Raw genomic sequence first — 22,398 nt, 5'->3', positions numbered from 1 at the left:
AGGCTGAACGCCAGGCTTCCTAACAACCTTAGGCCGACCGTCAGGCCGCTCAGCCAGTAATCCACGGCCGCGCTACAACTCCCCCATTTTAAGCTGGGCGATATCCGTTGCAATTGGTCTAGGAATCTACCGCAGCACAATGGCGGTGCACGGCCTTCTATCGCACTATTCTCATAAGATCAGATCTCGGCCTCGCTCGCGTGGATTGTACGTCCCCACCAAGTCACTTTCAGGACCTCTACCCCAATCTTGTCGCCTTCGGCCTTGTACATCGAGTCCCATTCATCGATGGCAGGATTTTCCATCATGGTCTCGCGATGCTTCCTCTTCCTCTTCTGCCTTATTCCTGTCAATCTTGCGCACACACTCAATGGCCTCCCAACACGAGCAATCGGACATCGACCACGAACGTACCCTACACCACAGGAGGCTGCACTGAACATCAAGCGTGCTATCAAGGAAGGACTCGAAGTTTTCAAACGTGACGTATGCGAAGATGCGTTTCCAGGCGAAGGCGCAACAACAAACACCTGCAACCCTAGCAATACGCTTTGCTGTATTCGGAAGGGAGAAAGCTACCCACAGTGCCAGAACTTCTTGGACAAAGGATGGTGCTGCATCGACAATCCCAATAGCGAGCCAGGCTGTTACGTCGACCAGCCATCTGTCTGTGAAGAAGCCGACTCGGTGCCATGCGCTAATCTTGAGGCGGGCGTAGACCAAGCATGCTGTCCAGGCCAGACTACATGCGCTTCAGGCTACAAATTCACCGAGAAGTTTGTACGCTGCCAAATTCTTTCGGCTGACCTGGTATCACTTGCCAGCGCCAGCGCCGCTCCAACAAGTAGCTCGAGTATAGAACCAAGCTCCGCATCGCCGACGTCCGAAATCACCTCGTCTACATCGGACTCAGCATCATCAACACCCACTTCGACTCCTGCTACGGCATCCGACGTACTATCGAACGCAGCATCGAGCGCCATACCGCCACCTCCGTCTAGCGATTCGTCTTCCTCGTCCTCATCCTTATCATCCGGCGCCATCGCCGGTATTGCCATTGGACCGACACTGGCGCTTGTGGTCGGAGTAGGCCTATGGTTCCTTTACAAGCGCCGACAGAAGAAGAAGCTACAGCAACCTTACGCCCCGCCAGTCATGTACCAAGACGCGTACCCAAAGGCCGAGCTGGCGTCAGAGCCCGTAATTCCTGGGCCTTACAAATATCAGCATACCGCCGCCGAGCCCCCGCAGGAGATGCCTGTTCAGTATACATACGAGCTGGACGGCGGGGCTCATCGCGGACCGTAGAAGAGGAGCAGTTCTGTTGGGAGGACATGCTTGCCTTTGTAATGTCCAGGGCTGTAATGACACCCGAAATTTACGCCGTCATGCACTGTAACCACGTGCAGATGAGGGAACTTTGGCTTTGTACTTTCATGTTTAGATGTCTCGTATTATTAATTTATTACTTCAATTTAACTGGAAATTCTAAGCTACCTGCACATCTTCATCCGAAGCCAGTAGTATGTGCTCTTCCACGAGACTTGCGACATTTTCCATTAACATCTTAATCCCTTTGAACGCAGCATCATCTATCTCCCCCATTTGCAGCATGCGTTTAGCTGCTCGTACTTCGTCTTCTACCCTTAGCCGCTTCGCTTGACCCTGCTCAGTCAGACGCGATGCAATCATTCGCTATTCCTGGACTGGTGCCGCTAATTCGTCCTGTTGAGTGCCATGGAACGCACCTTCCATCCGAGAACCTTAAGAGTAAGCCTCTGAATCGGATCCCTCTAGAGCTCAATCCACTAGTTTCTTGTCAACATCCCAGTATTCCCGCTCGCCGCGTAGTCCCTTCCAGGTTCCCCATTCCTGCATCGAGGTCTCGTCGGCACTGCAGTTGTTCATGACCGGCGGGTAGGCGTTGAACCCTCCGCCTGTCGCCGAAACGCAGTCGACCAGCATTGTCAACAGCATCCTACCAAGTCTGAACTCATACTTGTGAAGTGGGAAATATGGTGAAAATGCTTCTATGGGGAAAACCGCGGGACGAACAACGACGCCCTTTTCTCCCACCATGTAACGCAAACAGCACAGGGAAAAAAGAGACATCGCACTTTTAATCACATGCACATTGACCAGTGTAAGAAGTGATAGTGAACCAGACGTGCCTTCCTCACTGTCGGTGGCTCGTGCGCAGTCACTCCACAGATCTTGCCTCCTCCCACTCGAGTCCATACGACACCAACTTTTCCGTTCAAAATTTGCTGAAATCCGAAAGATGCATCCTCGAGGACGCGGCAACGTACCGCAACGCTTCGGCCAGCGTCATGTGCCGACGGGCCCTCAACGAGGGGGCTATAACGCGCCATCTGGAGCACCTCGCGGCAGAGGTGGCTACAGTGCCAACTCGAGCTTGCCCGCGTACAATGCTTACGCCAATGTCAATGCGAATGCCTAAAACAGTGGGAATGGGTTTGCCCACGATTATGCCAATGCCACTGCCAATACTGGATCGAATGCCAATGCCAACAACGGCGAGTACAGGCTGAAGCTCGATGTCAAGTACCATCTTCGGCCCCGCGACTGCGTCGATAAGCTGGAGATTTCACTAGGCTCTAGAATGAGCCGCAAGGACACGACCTGCCTGCATTGCGGGTAAACAAACGTTTTCGGGCATGCCTCCTATCATCTGCTCCGCGACGGCTCTTGCCCTCGTCGCTGCCGCCATTGTGGAACCATGAACCACCAAGGAGGCGTCAGCCTTCTTCCCTGTTTTGAGATCCATCGGATGCCGATGCCCTGTAGCTTTGTGGCCGCCTATGGCTGTTTGTGGCCTTCCTGAAGCGTGCCTGCCCAGGCGATGGGATGCGTAGGCCCCCGCAGACTCGCCCATCGCCACTCGATCTGGAGCTCATTCTTCGCGACTACCCAATGCATCGCGAATTTGCCGAGAGCGTGCAGCCGCTTGCCGACAAGAACAACCTTCCCGTGCAGGAGCTACCCAAGCACGCTCGGCCTGACGATGATGAGCAGCCGGAACTGAAGCGAACACGGACTGATACCGGAGGCGTCGAGATGGAAAAGATGAGGGCGGACATGCATACTCTCCCGGCCAAGAATGAGCGGCTCAAGGCTGAGAACGAGCAGCTCAAGGCTGGGACGGAGAGGCTCAGGAACGCCTGATCAACACTTACCAGCACATTTGCATCCTCGCGTGGGCGAACTGCCAGTCGCACTTCTGCTCCTTGTTCTTCTGCTCGATCGGTAACTCACCGGGATGAAAATGGACAGGGTTTCGACGGCAACTTTGGTGTTGATGCGAATGTCGAGGAGGAGGAAGTCGAGGAAGACGGTACCGATCTCTTAAAGAAGAGATCGACAAACTCATTGCCGAGGAACTTACTTGAATAAGTCGGCGAGGTGAATCCCAGTGGGTATTACTTCGACAAGGGTGTGCGTGGCTTGAAGGGCCAAGAGGTAACGGTTTCGTCGTCTTTCAAGGAAAGGGAAGAGGTGGCGGGCCCGTCGTCTTGTGAGGAACGCTCGCGAGGAAGGGGAAGAGGTGACCGTTTCGTCGTCTCATTGGAATGGTTCGGAGACGATGGCTTCGTCGTCTTCATGACTGCCCTAGGTGATGTTAGACATGACCGCACTGTGCCTTGCCGCCTACAACATCAGAATACATAGAACGTGCGGCATTAATATATTTAGTTGTTATGTTGTACGACTAATCTTTGTGTTGCGGTCTATTTTTCTAACCTTGCGTATGAAGATATCTCAGCCTGTGCTCCATTTTATTCACGTATTTGCTAAGTCTGAGACGAGACGGCATCCATCGCTGATAACACAGACATATACGCGTCTCGGCCCCCTCAAACGTTGTACAGCACACTCGCCCGTGTCGAAGCCCGACCTGCAAGATCTACATATTTCCAATTAACTCCGCAATACCTCGAGATAACAATCAGTTCAAAACAAGCAGTCTCGGATGCCAATTACTTCGATCTTCTTTGGGGCAGACGATGAAGGTGCGGCACGGTTCTCTACATCAAGCGTACCATTGCTGGCAGTCATATCTTCAGTCGTCTCGCTGTTATCCGCCGGATCGTCCGGTCCGCCTCGTAATTTGGGGGTGCGACCTCTTGCCCAAACTACCATAGCTATGTCAATATTTGTCATCTGATTTCTCGTGCCTGCCCGCTCGAGCGTCATTACCAAGTAGCGCGTACACCTCATCAGCCCATCTCGTCAAGGCGATTGCAACTCTGTTTCGTCTTCTCACAAAATCCAACGAGTTTGAGGAATACAGCACCATCAATCCTCTCTTCCGCGGACAGAAAACAGCCATGTCGTCGTCTGGGTGGTATTTTGGAAATCACAATTGCGCAGCATAAACTATCCAACATCGGTGTTCAGAGGACGAGTTTTGGGCAAAGAGAGCGGTCCTGACAGACATGACGATGTCCAACTTCGATTTTGGCAAGCACACAGGCATGTGGCTTGTCGGCAGGGCAGCACACGTCCCACTTGAACCGGAATCTTCGAAGAGAGGCAGGTCATGCTCTGTGGGTCTTCTTTTTTGGAGCATGATGGAAGACGAGTGTAATGAAGTAGAGAAGGAGAGTAGGTGCGAGAAATGGACTTATATACCCATCGTAAAGACAAGACGGACTCGTGCATCTTTGAAGTTATGAGTACGACTGCCATAACAGTTCCCAACATGCTCACCCTTCTGGTAAGATACCTTACATACCAACCACACTCTTCGCACACTTCAACGCCGCCTTACGTCGATGCCGCAACAACCCCCTCCGCACCCCCCTCCCCCTCAACCCTCCTCTTCTTCTTCCCATGATGTCCCCTCGCCTCCACCCTCCCCTCAACCGGCACCACCCTAGTAGCCGTAAAAATGTACCCTTCCGCACCCCCCTTACTCGTCATCATAGGATGCGTCCTACCAGGAAGAACCTGCCACTGTCTCGCTCTAGCCGTCTGCAGACTAGGCGCGAGTACCAACGTAGGATTGAGTGGGAAGTCGTCTTCTTCGTTATCTCCTTCCGATGTGCCTGCGGGGGTGCTGACGTCGTCGTCGATCTTAACTCGTTTGCCGTTGCCGTTGCCGTTGCCGTTGCCGTTGCCGTTGATTTGCGGCGGAGGACCGAATTCGCGTGCGATATATGCAGCGCGGCGCTCTTTGGAGTAAAGATCGCATAATTCGACGAGCGGCTCGACGTTAGGATTATACACCACAATCCTGCCTCCACCCCTCACAAGCGGCACCAACTCCTTCAGCACAGTCTTCGCATCCATAGCCGTCGCCACCACCAACCCGTCAAACCCTCCCCTCTTCGTCTCATCCACAACGCCCTTGACCCGCTCCCAGCGTCTGCGCTTCTTGTAGTAAGTACCGCGTTTCGTTGACTTCATCGTCGCGAGCACTTCTTCGGAGATGATTTCGGGTTCGTCGTAGGAAGGGTCGTCTTCGGGGTGGAGGAGGGCGAGCCACGATAGCGATTTGAGGTGTTTGTAGAGAGGGTGGGCGGGTGTGGGGTTGCCGTAGTCGTAGCCGAAATATTTGAGGTAGGAGAGGTTGGGTTGGTTGTTGGGGTGCAGGACGGTGAGGGTGTTGGTTGAGGCGGACATTTGAGGGATGTGTGGTCGTGGCGGCTTTCGTGGGCGTGGAGGGGGATCTGAAGGGGTGGCTGTCGGATCTGTGGTTGTTGTGGTGTCGGCGTCGGGCATGGCGGTGTCTGTGTCTTTGGGCTCTGGGGCTGAGGTTGGTGCGGGTGTGCCGTTCATCTCGATATCGCCTGCCTCCTCTTCTGATGAAGAATCGTCATATTCCTCCTCGGGGTAGAGGATGCCCATCTTCTCGGCGAGGGCTGCTGTAACAAGACCTCCGGTATCGTCTACCACGAGCCACCGTCCTCCTCCTACTTGACTGACTCCATCTTCTGCCATGTGAATCTGGTTCGTCGCTCCAGAATGTATATTTGCCCAGCTGTTGATCAAGCCCAGTAGGTCTTCCCTCAGCTCCATGATCTTGTATGCCTCCTTCTCCAAGACATACTCTGTGAGTAGACCAACGTCCATGGGCAGGGCCGTGAAGCGCTTCAGGTACTTTTTCGACTTCCGCAGCGTGTACTTGGCCAGCGAAAAGCTCGTCTTCTCGTCGATTGCGTTGTGGGAGGCCATGATCTTCGCGATGATCTCTTTACCGGATCCGGCGCCTGCCTTCTTCAGCTCCTCGATCTCGACCATAGAAAGCGCCTGCCGTGAAGCATCATCAACGGTCAAGCGGTTATTGCGCATGATGACCTGCCCATCTTCTCCCACGATATCGAAGCCCGCAGCACCCTCTGCATTCTCTTCGCTAGTTTCGGCAGCAGGGGCATGGTCGCTGCCTAGAGCTTCGGCATGGAGTTCGGAAGCGGGTACGACACGCAGCTCCGTCTTGGATTTGCCATCGTCCTTGTCAAGCAGTTCGTAGGTGAGATAGTACGGCCGGCCGAGGAGGAGGTTGGAGTTGAAGGTGCCGAATTTGCCGAGATTGATGCTACTGTAGGGGTTTAGAAATATTTCTTGCATGTGTGCACACGGAGGGCTCACTCCAGCTATGCGACGTACGTATTCGGTGTAATCTCGACTATCTTGAAAAGGCCTGAGGGCAGTCGCAACGCAACGTGCGTATTGGGGCGGACGTGGGAATGCATGGCGCGAATATGGTCGCGACACTGTGCACTTCACTATCCCATGTGTAGTAGCAAGCTAAGAGTATCGCTATCGGACTTCCAGTCCTGAGTTGCAGCACGCGCAAAGGTGAGGTGGAGCTAGTGAAATTGTCGCAAGGAATAATTCCGAGGCGCACCGCCGCGCCTTGCTCAGCCACAGTCTCAGCCACACACTCGCACCAGTCGTACGTCATCGCCATCGCGACTTCTCGTGCTTCCGCGTGTCACTCGGGTCCAACACGTCGCTTACGTCGACTACTTTGCTTCTTTCGCTGGAGTCCTGCTTCAGTATCAATCCCCCTCGCTCATCTTCTTCATACCACCGCGCCGCGCCGACTGCCGCGAGAGCTCCCCCATATCCCACTCGAAGCCCCAGGGCACTGCACCGTCAAACATGGTGCTACGAAAGTCCGACGAAGCCGACGACGTCGTTCCAGCGCCGCTCTCCAAGGCGATTCCGCCATATCCCACGACTCCTTCCGACGAGCACCCGCCTGCCTTTCCCGTATCGCCCGAGCATGCCGTGGACCCGCCCAGCACAAGCAAGTCGCCCGCCTTCAACATCAAGACGCCCGAGGAGACGCGACTGCCTGACGACAAGCATGAGAGCGACTCCGACCTGAGCGAAGACGAGTGGAACCAGTCCGATGACGACTTTGAAGACATCAACCACAACGATGTGCCTGCCGCTCTGAAGCCTGCTGCTGGAAAAAGGCCACCTGTGCCCAATACCACACACATCACCGGCGGTCTTCCCGATGCCCTGCGGCCAGGGCCACCGGCAGGAATCCCCATCAAGCGCTCACAGGAAAGCATGTCGGCCATGCCCACCGGTGCCAGCGCGGCTTCCTACGGCGCGGCCAGCACCGTGTCCGAGCAGTCAAATGGCTCCATCCCACTGAAGACCAACAATCCCTACCTGAAGATGCAGACGACTGGGCAGAATAGCTGGGACGGAGAGAGCAGCCAGGCTATCTGGGGCGATGCACCCAGCCAGGCCCACAAGTACGAGGCGCCTGTCGAGCTCCCGGCGTTCCAGACGCCAAGTACACCCACCCACGAGATGAAGAACCTCGGACTAGATGACCATGCCGCACCGGTGCAGCCAGCACCAGTAGTAGAGCCGCCTGCCATCGCTGTGAACTCTCCTACGCCTCGGTCGGAACATCCGGCCACTTCCCTTGATGCGAATCCATGGGAACCCGCCTCGCACGATGCTCGTACTGACACTGTACCCTGGACGGCACCGCCAAGCGATGCAGCTGCCGGTAATGAAAGCTCACACGACATTCCCGCCCCAATCATTCCAAATGCGCATACTGTAGAGCAATCACCCCTTCCACCTCAATACACTCCCGAGCAAACACCACCCTCCTCCGAAGATCCTCCACCTGCGCTGCCGCCAAGAAGGTCGCACGAGGACATGGCGCCTTCAATGCCCCCAAGACCTATCGATACGGGTGTTGGCTTTTCAGCACCTTCTGCTTTGGAGTCGCCGAATACGACCATGGAAAGGCAGAGGAAGGAACACTACCAAATCAAACACATTCGCTGGCTTGACCACACAATCGAGGATATGCGCGTTTCCCCAATTCTGACACAGAACCTGAACGGTCCCTGTCCTCTGCTGGCTCTGGTCAACGCACTGGTCCTTTCAACTCCTGCCAGGCTCGACACCGCACTTGTCGAGACATTACGCACACGTGAGACAGTCAGCCTGGGACTGCTACTTGATGCTGTTTTTGATGAGCTGATGTCTGGTCGACGCGGTGATGCTGCACAAGCCTTGCCTGATGTGAGCGAGCTGTACAAGTTCCTCCTCGCTCTCCACACAGGTCTCAATGTCAATCCCATGTTTGTCCCAGACTCCAACACTCCAGATGCACAATCCACGCTTACGAGCCGAGCTGGCGCTTTTGAGAACACTCAAGACATGAAGCTGTACCGCACTTTCAACATCCCCCTGATGCACGGATGGCTGCCGGAGGCTGGATCCGACGCTTATGCTGCTTTCAGTCGCGTAGCGGCCTCGTACGAAACGTCACAGTTTGTTCAGTTCCAGGAAGAGGAGTTGAACGCGAAGCTAGGGGCAGGCGAATCTTTGAATGAGGACGAGCAACAGATGTTCACGGATATACACGCCATCAAAGAATTCTTGATGCGTTGGCCAACACAATTGACTGACCACGGTCTGAAGGTCATTCGTGATAACCTCCAGCCAGGTCAAGTCGCCATCCTATTCCGGAACGACCATTTTTCGACTCTCTGCAAGAATCCTCGCAATGGCGAGCTCGTCACGCTTGTCACAGACCAGGGCTACTCCACCCACGATGAGATTGTCTGGGAGTCTCTTACTGACGTCAATGGCCAAGGTAGTCAGCTTTTCTCTGGCGACTTCCGCTCCGTCGACAACAGCAATACTTCCGGCCTACAGGATCAGCACCAAGCTTCAAACCTAGACGACGGACAAGGCTGGACAACCGTCCAAGCACGCCGCGGCAACCAACAATCCAACATCCCACAAGACACCGACATCACCTCCCCGGAAGCCCTCAGCCGCGCCGAACAAGAAGACCACGACCTAGCCCTCGCCCTTCAACTCCAAGAAGAAGAAGAAGACCGTGAGCGCCGCGAAACAGAACAACGCAACAACCGCAACAACCAACTTTCCATGGACGCTATCAACGCTCCTCCCCAACCACCGCGCAACCCGCAGAACCCCGTTATCCCTCCCCGCCGCAACAATAATATTACTGGGCACCGTCCTGCTGGTGAAGCGGCCCCGCCGCCTCTGTATGAAGAAGCTATCACGGCGCCGCAATACGTGCCACCAGCTGGTCACCCAGCGAGTGCGCAAGCGCCGGTGCCAGGACAGGGTGGTGGTGCGTATCAGAGTACGAGTGGAGCGCCGCCGCCTGGTGCGGGGAGGGGCAGGCATGGTAATATGATGCCTGGGAGGATGGGTGGAGGGAGAAGACCGAGTCAGGGTCAGCAGGGGCAGGAGGAGAGGGATAAGTGCGTTGTTATGTAGATGACGACACTTTTCTTTTTCCCTTTCCCCGATCTAGAAGAATGTGGCTCGAGATGGGATGGTTTTGAGGCGATCTGCTGACATGTCACATTAGAGATTATGAAGACGAGGCGTGTTCGTGGTGTTCGGTTAGCTAGTATCTGTTGTGAGCGCGGACTGTGGAATTTAGAAGTGGTTGTGGTTATTAACGCGGCGTTTGGTGCTGATGTTGGAGTGTGTATATACCCGTTATTCTTTTCCTTTTGCGTTTCGGAAGTACGTCGTGGTAGGAGTCTGTTGTTCCATCGTGGTGGGAGCAGTATTATTAATCCGAGTTCTTATTTATCACTTCCTACATCACTGAAGCTTTTCATTGCATGTGACGTTATACGTTCATCATCATTTTCTTCTCCATCTGACGATCTGTATCATGGGACTACACGATCAACCTACAGCTCCCCATTTCCACCGCCCTGCCTGATCCTCTCCCTCTCCTCCATCCTCTTCAGCTCCTCATCCCACTCTTCTTTCTCTATACTGTTCACACTCTCCCCACCACTTTTACTCCACATACGCGTATGCTGGGCTCCTCCACAGCCCCGAGACTGAACGGCTTCCTGTAATAAACTCGCTTTACTGACTCCGTATTGAATAACACCGTGTTCGACGCCGTCTTCATTCTTTTGCGCAATATTGTCCTGTGCATCCTGACGCTTCGGCGTGGTGATCGAGGGTGTGGAGAAGGCTGAGGGTACATTGGAAGTAATGCGGGGAGGGAGGGATAACTGTCGTTCATATGACGTACCGCCCGTTCTATTATATCTCATTCCCATACCTATCCCCTCGCCTGCTGTTGGTACTATAATAGATCGTGGCCGCGGCGCAGGTGGACGTAAGTTGCATGATGGCATCGGTGGAGGGGGTGGTCGGTTTGGTGGTGGTGGTGGTCGACGAGGTGGGTCGAGACGTAGATTTGATAGTGCGGACATCTTTATGGGGGGATGTGTTGGTGAGGATGAGGTGCGCTGGGGGTGGATTGGCATTATGAGGGGAGTTGGTGTTGGTGTTATTGTGGGAGAGTCGTTGTTGGAGGAGTTGGAGGGGTCGTAATCGTCTGTGTTGGTCTGTTCGTTGAAATCATCGATGTGGTCGTGATCATAGTCGGATGTTTGGTTGTCAATTTCGGACTCCTCGCAGACCTCGTTATTCATGTCCATGCTAGAAGGCCTACTTTCCCGTTCGAGGATAGAAACAGTCTCGCAGCGCCAACTAGCTGTGCTGGTGCTACCGCCACTCGCACCTCTGTTTCTCTCTTCTCCTCGTGACACGTCGACGTTGTTACGCCAATTTGCAGTGCCATCACTGTTGTCGTGATCTCCTCCCCTCAATGCAGGATGAACAAACCCATTAATCGTCAGTCCATCACCATCTCCATCCGCTTCTTCTTCCTCCTTTTTCACCGTCTCTTTCTCCGCAACCCCTTCATCTCCACTCTCATCTCCCTCAACATTACTAAACCACCTCAACTGCTTCGGCCTCCTCCCTTCCCTCGCACCAAACCCCCCATCTACCCGCATCTCCTTCCTCTTCCTCTCCATCTTCTTCAACTCATCAGCCCACTCGCTCAGATCCTCGATACTGGGTCCTTTGTGTCTCGTCCCACGTTCCTGCGGGCTCATAGTACTAGTCGCGTTAATTGAAGGATTTGCGAGACTAGTGTTAATCCAGAGACTGGCATGTCGGTTACGGCGGGATGAGGAAGGGGCGGCAGTGGCGTTGCTACGGCGGATGCTGTGAGCATGGGAAGGAGGTGGAGTATAGACGTCTGGATCGACGGCGTTGTAGAGGTTGGATAGAGTGTAGTTGCGTGACCTCAGTGGTAAGGTATCGTATCCAAACTCGTGGGTAGGTTTAATCTGACTGCTGGATGAGCGTTGCGCGATACCAAAACCCTCTTCTGTACCGCTGCTGCGAGCGTTCGAGCTATTCGTCAATGTCAATTTCAAGTCGAGAGTCGACCCATTCGACCTCAAAGAGCTCGCATCTCCATCTCCTAAACTCCTAACAAAGTTACCATACTCATATCCCTCATCACTACCTTCACTTTCTCCATCCGCCGCGACGTTAGCAAAGTACTGACAATCGTCCACGACCTTAACAGCCCAAGCAAGTCTAACCCCCTTCTCACCCACCGCCGTCTCCCTAGTCTTCCTACGATCCTTATTCATCTTGAGTAAATCGCGCTGAGCCTCCAGTATAGTAGTCAATTCTCCCGTCTGCGCATCAAACTGCAACCAACTATCCACATCATGGAGTTGCTCCCGGCAGTAAATGCGATATTGCTTTGCGCCTGCTGCTTCGTCGTCGGCGTGGGAGTCTAGCTTTTGCGGCAAGAGGGCGTCGATGTATGTCGACAGGGGGTTGTGTAATTTCAGGGAGGCTAGGGTGACTTGGGCGGCAAGGAAAGTGTCTTTCGGTCGCACCATCGATGGATGGATTACGTCGTTTTCGCTGTTGAAGGAGCGGCGGAGGGTGTGGCGGCTTGCGCAGAGTTTTAGGGCCATTTTGCTGACGTCTTTCTTGACTTCCTCATACGTGGCCTTGGCTTCCGCGTCTGTAGCTGGTTTGCCTGGACTCCATGGCGAAGGGGGAACGGCTGTGACTGGTGTAGTTGCGATGGGTACCGCAGTGATAGGTGTCTTCGGTGAGATGAGTGACTCCCAGAATCCGCCTTCCGCGAAAGAGTTCTTGATAGGCCCAGCAGTTGCAGACCGCGGAGTCCCAGGGCCCGATGAAACGAGCTCCCATCGGGGCCGCGGTGTAGTCGGACTCGCCGTCTCAAACCGCGGAAGGTGCGCTGGCCTCAGCGGATGTGCACCTGTAGGCGCAGTCCAAGAATTCGAGCTATAAAGCCGCAGTTGCCGTCCACCTGGAGTGACAATCTCGTGTATAGGCCCAGGAGGAGGATACCACCCCAGCACCTTCATGCAATGTTCCTCTTTAGCCCGCCATATCTTCTTCCTCACCTGCCGCCATTTGGCCTCGTTGAAGCGCTCGCTATTCCAGTAAATGACCTCCTCCCAAAACCGCAGGTGTTGTTCTTTAGTCAGGCTTTTCAGTCCTGCGGCTTCGTGTTGGCCGATTGCTTTGCCAGTGGCGGGAGAGATGGCGCTGTCTTTTTTTGTAAAAGCTTGTTCCATTGTGAGAACTCGTTACAGTATTCTGAAGGTGTGTTGGTGGGAATGGGGTTGGAAAGGATAGCTCTCCCAGGTTGCGTCGGGAGTGTTTGGCGGCGTGCTTGTTCGCCCTTGGGATCTGGCGAGCAAATTCAGTGTCATAGCCTCCCCGAGGTGTTTGGTCGCGTGAAGGGGACACTGGGGTCGCTAATCACGAGTTGCGCTCGGAGCAGTGCAGGCAACCGCGTGGGAGGGATTTGCGACCTGATAGGGAAATTTCGTCACGAGCTCCCCACTCGAACTGTGAAGGATTATAGCGGTGTCTCGCAACAGAAGTGACAACTGTCTTACATCGACGGTGCGCTGTGATTGTATTTGCTGCGTGGTGCGAGTATCACGCGCTATGACCGCGAGCAAACGCGCAAGTCGGGATGAAACATACTTGATGAAGATAGAACACTGATCTGGCTTGGTGAGTATACTAAGCGACAATATTAACTCACGAGATACTGCGGTGAAAGTTCAACGGATGTGTAAATATAATATTGACCTGAAAGTTTTGTCTAGGTGGTATCCAACTCCGCTAATGCGAACGTGACGTCTAGTCTAAGAAAGTAAAAAGGTTCGTATGTACAACATTGAGAGCGCGGTCAGCCTCGCGCTCCTCAATGACACAGGAGATGTTGATCTCGCTGGCGCCTGGGAAAAGTTAGCTATGAAGCAGCTCTGAGATGGAGAAGGAACGTACCCTGAGAGATCATCTCGATGTTGATGTTGTTCTGGCCCAACACGCTGAAGAATCTACCAGAGATACCAATCATGTTCTTCAGCTGCTTACCGACCAAGCTCACAATAGCCATGTCGGGCACAATGTCGATAGTGCCGAGCTGGCCGAGGTCGTTGACGGCGCCCTGGAGATCCTTGCTCTGGATCTTGTACTCATCCTCACCCCCGCCACTAAGAAGGGCGGATTCGGAGTGCAGAGCCATGGAGACGTGGACCTCAGAAGAAGAGATGAGGTCGACAGAAAGGTGCCATCGATCGAGGATGCTGAAGATGTTCATCAAGAAACCATGGGCACGCGTGCGCTTGTTGCTGTGCACGTTGAGCACGACGATGTTGTGCTTGATGGTGACAGCAGTGGGACGCTTGGGGCCTTCCAGCTGAGTGAGGAGGCTCGCAGAACGAGTTCGGAACAGCTTCCCGTCCTTCAGGGGCGCACGGCCGTCGATGTCCTTCAGGTTATCCGGGAAGATGATGGTACCGGCATTGCGCGGGTTCATCACGTTCTTAATACGGATAGGGATGCGGGCGCGGATGACCTGCTCCATAGTGAAGGGATGGATGACCTCAGATCCGTAAAAGGTCAGCTCAGCAGCCTCGGAGGGCGTGACGGTAGGGAGAAGGGCGGCCGTGGGGACCTTGCGGGGGTCCGCCGTGAAGATGCCGTCCACCTCCTTCCAGACCTGGAGTTCCTTGGCCTGAGTACCGACAGCCACCAACGCAGCGCATAGATCGGTGTATCCACGTCCAATGGAGTTCAGCAGTCCGCCGGGCACGTTGCCAAAGTAGCCGGTGATGACAGGGACCTTGTCGCCGCATGCTGCCACCTCTTTGCCCAGATCCTCGGCCAGATCCTTGTAAAACTTGTCGTTGAGCCCGCCCTTGATGGGTGCATGGAGCCTGACAATGTCGCTGAGGTCGACAAACTGGGCCGGGGTGCCGCGATCGTTCAGAATGGCGGCCATGTAGCGGCAGCTCAGCTTCTCGCCCTTGCTGATGATCTTGTCCTCGGCGCGGTTCGTGACTTCCTCCAGGTGCTGCGCGGATTCCAAGATCTTGACGAGGCTCTCACACTCGGCATTGACCTCCTCCGTGTACGACGCCAGGATGTCCGGGTTCCTCAAGATGTCCCTGCCGGCCTGGATGTGGTCGGTGCGGATGGCCTCGACGATCTCGTCATAGCCGCGGTGGTTGGGCTTTTCGGCAGCGCGGGCGGCGCGAAGGAGGCGGTTGGTTGTTCCCTCGAGCTTGGTGTTGCTGCTACGTGCGGAGCAGACAATGGCGGCGCGGTTCGTCGCAAGACCAGCTCTGTGTTCTGTCAGCGCCTTCCATCTGGTGTGAGTTGGGTTGGGTCGCACTTGACGATGCCCGCTATGTTCTCCGCAAACTTGCCCACGCTCGTACCCCCGAACTTGAGGACAACCCAGCCTCCAGGTAGGTGCTTCTCTTCCGTGTGAGCTATCCGCTCCGACTCGTGTGTGGTTCCGTTTGTGTATGCAGACATGGCGTGTGTTGTGTGGTTTCTCCAAGCAATTGGCGATATTTGATTTTCTAAAAGTAGAAGTGTAGTCTGTAGATGTAGAAGACGTGTTCTTTCCAGTAAATGACGTGTGTTGTGTCGTGTGAAGTCTGGAGTTGCGGAGTGAGGGAATTCTCAATGTCTTTTAGTGGGGCCTGAGTCAGAAAGTCAATGTTCGCGCCCGCAATCGGCGCCGCCGCTGCTGACGCCATGCCAGCGAACCACGACTCCACAGCCCAGGAACATGCACACACACAGCTCAACGGAACGGGTCGGTGCATGCGCATACCCTCTCGGTAGCCAATGATGCGCTTGCTATTTAGCTACTGCGCCCTCGTCCGCACCTTTCGTAGCCCACGTCTGAACACCGCATCCTCTGGTGCCTTTGACGCCTGACAGCTCATCCCTCTCATCGCGTCTTAGCGCGTCGTCCAAATTACCGTGTCGTCCGCGTCCGACTACGTGCCGGTAGTTGCTCTTCGGCCCATCGGCTATTCGTCCACTCTGTCTCGTGCACCACATGTGCGACACACAAGCAACAATGATATTATCTAGCCATCTCTAGCCGACGGAGAATTGATCCGAAGATGTCCACGTCGATACATCAAGAACATGTGTCTAGGAATCGGTCGCTCATCAACGACGTTGCGTGAATCAATCTGGACTCACCGATCAGGTATGGCTCCAAGACGATGGATCTCGCATGAGCAACCACCAAATGCAAAGATCAACTCGCCTCCTTAACCATCGGAGTCTCGGAGTCGAGTTATGGCACAGCCCAATCATGGCCTGTTGACCAACGACATACGCCTCTTCAGAGCTTTGAAACCTGCGCACACACGGCACAGTCGCCTTCGCAAATCAACAGCCACAGATTGAAGAATCATGCAGGAGATAGCAATGCGTTATGCCATCTCACTCCAGCATCACACATATAGAGGCTGCTGCTGCCGACGCGTTGCGATTGAAGTATCCAGCCCTGACAGACACTCCTCGCTCCGAGGCTTATATTCATCACGTCAATTACAGCTCCTATGCCATTAGTCTTGTCTACAGATTTCCGTCATGGCAGGTATTGATGATGTTCGCTACACGATATCAACAGCCGGACCCGAGAGCTTTCCCACACGCAATTATTTGAACACGAGAGACCCTTGGGGCCCACTTACGACTCCATGGAGCCCCCCGTCTTCATGTTCCACTAGCTGGGCACTTCAAGGCGCGGGTTCTTCTATCTATGTTACACCTATGGTGCCCTCAGACTGTTTGCCTGGTGGGTCGCGTATACACAGCCCTGGTACATGCTATGGCGACTATCATATCGTGCAGATCATCGAATGGAGGACATCGGATTGGATGTCGGGGGGTAATCGCGTGTTTGGTATCGCTTGTTGTGAAAGGTAGGTACAGATGCTCGACCACCACGGTCCCTTCATCATAGCTGTCTCCTGCTGACACGGACATTAGTGGCTTTACCAATACAGACAGTGGCTTTGCCTGGTGCTGGTCATCGTTTTCCACGCCTATCACTGCGTATCCTACTGAATGGGTAGATTCCAGAAGCGAGATTGTGATCCGAACGGACAACGCCACAGTTCTTAGCAGTGGGATCGCGTCCGTGGGACCTATGGGAGCCTACTGGCAGGAATCAGATCTCTCGAAATTCGATCCCGACTATGCGGCTATACTCGCATCGAAATTTGATCTTGACTTCACACCGACAGCCATAGCCACAGCCGATGCCACAGCCGAACCAGCGTCTCCGCCAGATCGAAGTCAGTTCGCATCAGCGACGTCGTCCCTCGAGATGGACTCTGAAGAAGCCACCGGTCTCAGTAGCGGCGCTAAGTCAGGCATTGGTGTTGGGGTAGCCTTCGGAGTAGTACTACTGTGCGCTGCTGGTTTCTTACTTTACAGGAGACGCGTTCAGAAGGTGAAGCTCGATAGCAAACTTGCTTTACAGAACGAACAACCTGAATTGGTTCAGACGCGCGCCGCATAGCTAGCAGTATTGACAGTAGCTTCCCACTCAAATTAAGGAGACAGCTCTAGCCATATATCCTTGTATCCGGTATTCTGGATCCTTGTGGCTACGGGACAAGGTGCGGCACAGCCCCAACCAACGCTCAACAGCCAATGATTCGATCCTTCTCACGGGCCACCTCAAACTCTGCCTCATGCGCATATACGGCGTAGTGTTCTCTGCGAGTTAGACATCTGGCATCGAATCACCATGCAGGAGACCATAACGCATTTTGTTGCTACGCCTTGTCATTGAAGGATGGCCTGGACGCCACCGACGCGCTTTAACTGAAATAGACGGCCCTCGCAGATAGTAACGCTCATCTCAGATACACTTTCCAATCCACATCAACTACTTTCGACTTCTTTCGGCGATACATCGTCTAGCAGCCGGACTCATGGCGGGTCTCGAAGAGGCCGGCCTCACAATCTACACTGTACGATCAGGGGACTTCTTTCCAACAACGGATATAGCCCATCCATACCCCCCGCTCCCATCTTCGTTCACATTTGCGTCGACATGTACCGATCGGTGGATCATCAGGGATCCGTTGACCCCCACAGTCCTCACCAACCCCGTTCCCACATCCTGCCTACCTCATAATACCCGGCCCGTCAACAGCCCGGGCACATGTATTAGCAATTACCATATGGTTGCACTGGCCGAGTACAGAACTACAGGTTGGACGTCAGGGGGTTTACGCGCATGGGGTGCTGTCTGTTGTAGGGAGTACGTCTTTGGATCCAGCTATCACGGAGCTACTCCTGCTACATAAAAGCCCAGGCACTTAAGCTGACGAGGACTATAGCGAGTTTTTGGCGTCAGACGCGACAGCGAGCGCTTGCAGTTCCAGCTTCAGCACACCTGTCACTGCGCTGTATCCTTCTGATGCCTACCCCTCTCTCATCAGCGATCCAGCTGGAACAGAGCCAAGAGAGTTAAGCAGGGGAGTTCAGTTGATGACCCCAATGATCGTCTACTGGCAAGAAACGGATCTTTTGCACTTCGATCCTGGATATGCGGCGACACTAGCCGCAAGACTAGACATCGACTTTACACCGACAGCCACGTTCGAAACGGCATCCCCGTCAGACCGGAGTCAATTCACTTCAGCTACTTCTCCGGCGGACGATGGCGGCGAAAGGTCATCCAAATCGGATCTCAGTATCGCCGCAAAGGCAGGCATAGGCGTGGGCATCGCCGTCGCAGGCATAATAATGGTTGTCGCCGGACTCGTACTGTACAGGAGACACTTTCGCAAGAAGGCGAGGCTCGGTCCTAAATCTGCTTTACAAAACGAACAACCTGAACTCGTTCAAACACGCGCTGCGTAGCTTCTTCTGATTGACGGCGAGTTGATCCGAAGACTTGCAAGTCCATACATCGAGATAATGCAGCTACAAGTGGTAGTTCTCTTTTCAGTATTGCTAGTCCCATATTACAGCACTCTTAGCTGTTCGAAATCTGAGCCGCATTTGCCTTGACCGCTTGGTTCAGTTCTCTGTATCCCGGCTGACCGCTGCCAGATGCGGCGGAACCAGGCTCGAGGCTGTGGGAACTGGATGCGGCACGGTTCTGGTCACAATACAGTGACCAATGGCAGCCACTTGCCGCAAATCTTGTTCCTTGCGCATGTACGGCACAGCTACTCCCGCATGTTACCTTCTATGCAAGGGGTATAAACGCGCTTTGTGACGCGTTGGCCGATCGGTTCTGGTCATAGAGGCTGCCATTACCGACGCGTTGTGATCAAAACAGCGGATCTCTACAGAGGCAGCTAATCCAGAGTGCTATCGCTGATCCCGTGACGACTTTTCTTCCATTACTCTGTCCGCAAATTCTCCATCATGGCAGGTCTCTAGACTGCTCGCCTTACGATCAAGACAGTGTCACCAGGGCAATTCTTTCCGACGACACCCTCGTTGTCCATAGCCACTTGGCCGCCACTCACAATTCCTTTTACTTCGCCAACCTACTGCACCAATCGATGGATAATCCTTACCTCGGGTGACACGACTATCGCAAATGGGCCGGCCAGCAGGAACTGTCTGCCTGACGGAGAATACACGCACAGCCCGGGAACGGTTCTCAGTGACTACCACATAGTGAACGTAGCCGAGTATAGAACACCGGGGTGGACGACAGGCGGGCTTCGCGCGTGGGGAGCTGCCTGTTGTAAAAGGTACGCCTCGTTATTAAGCTGGCGCACGGCTACATGCGAAGAACTTATGACTTGAGTGAAGCGCACTTTTGCTAACACTGATAACAGCGGCTATACAAACACGGAAACGATCGAGAGTCTGTTCAGGTGCTTTTCATTCTTCATCTCACCAATTACCGCATTGGACCCGTGGGCCGGAGATGGTCGTGAGCAGAAAACCACCACTACCATACTCAGTTGGGGGACCATAGTAGATGACAACATGGTTGTCTACTGGATGGATTCCGACCTATCCAAGTTTGATTCCGGGTACGCGGCGACGTTACAAGAGAGGTTTACTATCGGCTTCACGTCTACTGCAACAATGGGCATTACGAGAGACACAGCAACAGCGCTAGTTCGAACGCAACTCACCTCCGTAACATCATCATCATCGTCATCATCAGTGGCACCAAATTCCCCAGAAACTGCTGAAGACTCTATCTCTGGGCTCGATGCCCGCGCCAAGGCAGGCATAGGCTTGGGTGTTGCGATCTTGGCAATACTTATGGGTATTGCTGGATTTTTACTGTACAGGAAACAGGTACAGAAGCAAAGGGCCGTTGATCAGGCATTTACTAAACAGAATGAGCAGCCGGAGTTCGTCCAACCGCAGAGGGCTTAGCCGAGGAAACGGATGAGGTACGCTACCTGTTCTGGAGGTCAACCGAAACAGTTGTCAACGGCAGACCGATTGAGGTGAAGATTGCGAAGACGAAGGACAATAAGAGCATGACGTTGATCTCGGGCGGGTGAGGCGGTGAGATGGTGTTGGACGTTCTCAATACAACGCGTACGTAACATACATCTGCTTTTGATATGCAGTTTGCTAGGATAGTAATGGACAGCAAGGGTTGCACTGTACAGGCACCATCATCCTATGTAACATTGGCAACTCCTGCATGGAGTAACTCCCTGTGTGATTTTCCACGCTTTGTCAACTACCGTTGTCCTGTCAGGGTCCAACAATGTCGAACGCAGAGTACCTGAACAAAGACGTAGCACAGCCCTGAATCCTGCACATGTCTGGCACGGCTCCCCTTACGAATCAGACGCCGCATATTCAGCCACTTTGCATGGCATAGCGGCGCGCTCATTTACGCATTCGGAACCTCGCCACCGACGCGTTATGGTCAGTTAATTTAGCCCTGGCATATGCTTCACGTTATGGAGCTATAAATATCCCACTTCCATCCGGACTTTGTTTTCTAAAGACTTGCTGCCATGGCAAATATTGACGATGCTGTTCTCTCGATCTCTACAGTGGCAGGAACCGGCTTCCCACTAAGGAACACACTTAGTCCTTTCCCGCCGCTCACAACCCTCTTCACTTTCGCGCCGACTTGTATCCTAGGCACCAAACTCCAGGACCCGGACCAACCCAGCCATATCCACAAAGACGTCCCTCTGTCTTGTCAGCCCGATAGCACCTTGACACACAGCCCGGGTACATGCATTGGTGGTTACCAGATGAAGCAAATAGTCGAATTTAGAACGCCAGATTGGACGTTGGGCGGTTCGAGGGCATGACGAGCTGCTTGTTCTAGAGAGTATGTGAGACTCTGGCTGTTAACAGGTTACTTCGAATATACACGTGGCCTGCCCTTTGACTGGGGATGCTCCTGCTAACGCCACCAATAGTGATTTCATGGAAACAGCCTCCGACGCAACGAATTGCCTATCCGTCCTCAGCACGCCCATGACCGCTTACGTCCACGGGGACACGACTTCACCAACGAACAGCGCCGTGCAAGACATACCCAATAACACTGCGATCGTCGACAGCGGAACCATGTTCATGCAACCAATGTTGGTTTAGTAGCAGGAATTCGATCTCTTGCACTTTGATTTCGCGTACGCATCTGCCTTAGCCTCTAAGTTCGATATCGGCTCGACGCCAACAGCAACAGCGGGTCTAGTCACAGCAACAAAGATGTTACCGCAATCAGATCTCTCAAAAACAACAGCGTCACCGCTGGATCAAATGCAGGTCGCCTCCGCGACGTCGTCACCAGCTGCAACAACCTCCGAAGCAGCTACGAGCTCCTCGAAACCCGGTCTCAGTACCGTCGCCAAAGCAGGCATAGGTTCCGCCGCAGTCGTTGCAGCGACACTACTATTGGCTGCCATTGAATTTGTACTATATAAGAGATCGCTCCATAATAAGGCAGGACTAGACGGGAAAGCTGCTGAATTGAATGAACAGCAGGAGTTTGTGAAAGCTAGCGTGGATAGGATTTAGCATGGACTGCGTGCGAGGAGCGGGTAGGCGGTTGGGTGAGAGGCGGATCGGGTGCGTTGGAGAAGATTAGAAGGGAACGGGGTGGTGAGCGCGGTTAATATTGATGTCCACGGAATACGTCCCAGAAGAGAAGGAAAAAGGCGCCTTTAGCTCGATTATGCGGAAGTAGGTCGGCGGGGCTTCGCGATGTGGGTTGAGATAGAGGCGTGATGACATACAGGCGCACACAAATGATCCCACTTCTAGTCGCATCTCGCGCGTTTCGGGATTTAACCATGTTAATAGATTATAACAGTAGACTGCGCCTTGGTACTTGTCTTCCTTCATGTCTGGTCGGAACGTAGTTGCGTCGTGTGATCGGGAGTCGTACCTACGTCCGACTTGAAGTGGAAGCAACGGTACCTCACCTACAATGTCATCAACATGAACAAACTATATGCCTGCTGCCACGTGAAGTCTCGACTGGCGCAACATACCTAGGTAGCGTGGCATGCAGCCCCAAGGTTGACGCAGCCGTTTGGCGCTGATCTCCCGTCGCAGCACGCGCATGTTCTGATTGGCTTTCCCAATACTACGCACTCAGCATTATCACCTGCATCAACATGAACCTCGATATTCACCATGCCTTTCTCGCTGGCTGTTGTTGCGTTAGAGTGCTGACTCTGCTCGCTGTTTCGTGATATCGTCTACGTCATCAGACGCCTAAACTAA

The 22,398-nt window shown here is 53.8% G+C and overlaps 10 protein-coding genes across 10 annotated transcripts; 6 read left to right on the top strand and 4 right to left on the bottom strand.

Moving 5' to 3' along the window:
• Positions 1-111: 111 nt before the first annotated feature.
• On the top strand, positions 112-1,708 carry BKA58DRAFT_72457 (uncharacterized protein). The gene is made up of 2 exons (XM_046175808.1): positions 112-1,523; positions 1,587-1,708. The coding sequence occupies exon 1, from the start codon at positions 289-291 to the stop codon at positions 1,306-1,308; it is 1,020 nt and encodes a 339-aa protein (XP_046019835.1). The 5' UTR covers positions 112-288; the 3' UTR covers positions 1,309-1,523; positions 1,587-1,708.
• A 92-nt stretch (positions 1,709-1,800) lies between these two features.
• Positions 1,801-3,696, bottom strand: BKA58DRAFT_425126 (uncharacterized protein; the record flags this gene model as incomplete). The annotated part of the gene is made up of 6 exons (XM_046172915.1): positions 3,445-3,696; positions 3,277-3,405; positions 3,198-3,241; positions 2,669-2,907; positions 2,310-2,599; positions 1,801-2,248 (listed from the first exon to the last, which is right to left on the bottom strand). Exons 1-6 carry the CDS (start codon positions 3,621-3,623, stop codon positions 1,801-1,803), a joined length of 1,329 nt encoding a protein of 442 aa, XP_046019834.1. The 5' UTR covers positions 3,624-3,696.
• Positions 3,697-4,742: 1,046 nt separating this feature from the next.
• Positions 4,743-6,823, bottom strand: BKA58DRAFT_72429 (Gcd10p family-domain-containing protein). The gene is made up of 2 exons (XM_046175807.1): positions 6,631-6,823; positions 4,743-6,562 (listed from the first exon to the last, which is right to left on the bottom strand). The coding sequence occupies exons 1-2, from the start codon at positions 6,714-6,716 to the stop codon at positions 4,789-4,791; spliced, it is 1,860 nt and encodes a 619-aa protein (XP_046019833.1). The 5' UTR covers positions 6,717-6,823; the 3' UTR covers positions 4,743-4,788.
• A 76-nt stretch (positions 6,824-6,899) lies between these two features.
• BKA58DRAFT_395272 (uncharacterized protein) lies at positions 6,900-10,092 on the top strand. Its single transcript, XM_046171272.1, has one exon. It carries the CDS (start codon positions 7,129-7,131, stop codon positions 9,763-9,765), a length of 2,637 nt encoding a protein of 878 aa, XP_046019832.1. The 5' UTR covers positions 6,900-7,128; the 3' UTR covers positions 9,766-10,092.
• An 878-nt stretch (positions 10,093-10,970) lies between these two features.
• Positions 10,971-12,944, bottom strand: BKA58DRAFT_326760 (uncharacterized protein; the record flags this gene model as incomplete). Its single annotated transcript, XM_046168079.1, has 4 exons — positions 10,971-11,062; positions 11,108-11,182; positions 11,258-12,323; positions 12,429-12,944. Coding segments are annotated over 4 exons (1,749 nt in total), but the record flags the coding sequence as incomplete, so codon positions are not given.
• Positions 12,945-13,444: 500 nt separating this feature from the next.
• Positions 13,445-15,341, bottom strand: BKA58DRAFT_348959 (bifunctional aspartokinase/homoserine dehydrogenase). Its single transcript, XM_046168482.1, has 3 exons — positions 15,062-15,341; positions 13,669-15,011; positions 13,445-13,619 (listed from the first exon to the last, which is right to left on the bottom strand). Exons 1-3 carry the CDS (start codon positions 15,205-15,207, stop codon positions 13,522-13,524), a joined length of 1,587 nt encoding a protein of 528 aa, XP_046019830.1. The 5' UTR covers positions 15,208-15,341; the 3' UTR covers positions 13,445-13,521.
• Positions 15,342-16,377: 1,036 nt separating this feature from the next.
• On the top strand, positions 16,378-17,224 carry BKA58DRAFT_284810 (uncharacterized protein; the record flags this gene model as incomplete). Its single annotated transcript, XM_046166841.1, has 2 exons — positions 16,378-16,622; positions 16,690-17,224. Coding segments are annotated over 2 exons (780 nt in total), but the record flags the coding sequence as incomplete, so codon positions are not given.
• A 209-nt stretch (positions 17,225-17,433) lies between these two features.
• On the top strand, positions 17,434-18,730 carry BKA58DRAFT_72414 (uncharacterized protein). Its single transcript, XM_046175806.1, has 2 exons — positions 17,434-17,974; positions 18,054-18,730. The coding sequence occupies exons 1-2, from the start codon at positions 17,643-17,645 to the stop codon at positions 18,577-18,579; spliced, it is 858 nt and encodes a 285-aa protein (XP_046019828.1). The 5' UTR covers positions 17,434-17,642; the 3' UTR covers positions 18,580-18,730.
• A 362-nt stretch (positions 18,731-19,092) lies between these two features.
• On the top strand, positions 19,093-20,167 carry BKA58DRAFT_450813 (uncharacterized protein; the record flags this gene model as incomplete). The annotated part of the gene is made up of 3 exons (XM_046174362.1): positions 19,093-19,099; positions 19,133-19,427; positions 19,515-20,167. 3 exons carry the CDS (start codon positions 19,093-19,095, stop codon positions 20,068-20,070), a joined length of 858 nt encoding a protein of 285 aa, XP_046019827.1. The 3' UTR covers positions 20,071-20,167.
• A 1,009-nt stretch (positions 20,168-21,176) lies between these two features.
• BKA58DRAFT_72389 (uncharacterized protein) lies at positions 21,177-21,720 on the top strand. Its single transcript, XM_046175805.1, has one exon. The coding sequence runs from the start codon at positions 21,379-21,381 to the stop codon at positions 21,685-21,687; it is 309 nt and encodes a 102-aa protein (XP_046019826.1). The 5' UTR covers positions 21,177-21,378; the 3' UTR covers positions 21,688-21,720.
• The last annotated feature ends 678 nt before the right edge of the window (positions 21,721-22,398 follow it).

Source organism: Alternaria rosae, assembly GCF_020736505.1.
Source record: "Alternaria rosae strain MPI-PUGE-AT-0040 chromosome Unknown BKA58scaffold_15, whole genome shotgun sequence".
Taxonomy (NCBI): Eukaryota; Fungi; Ascomycota; class Dothideomycetes; order Pleosporales; family Pleosporaceae; genus Alternaria; species Alternaria rosae.
This window is presented reverse-complemented; position numbering and strand designations above follow the sequence as displayed.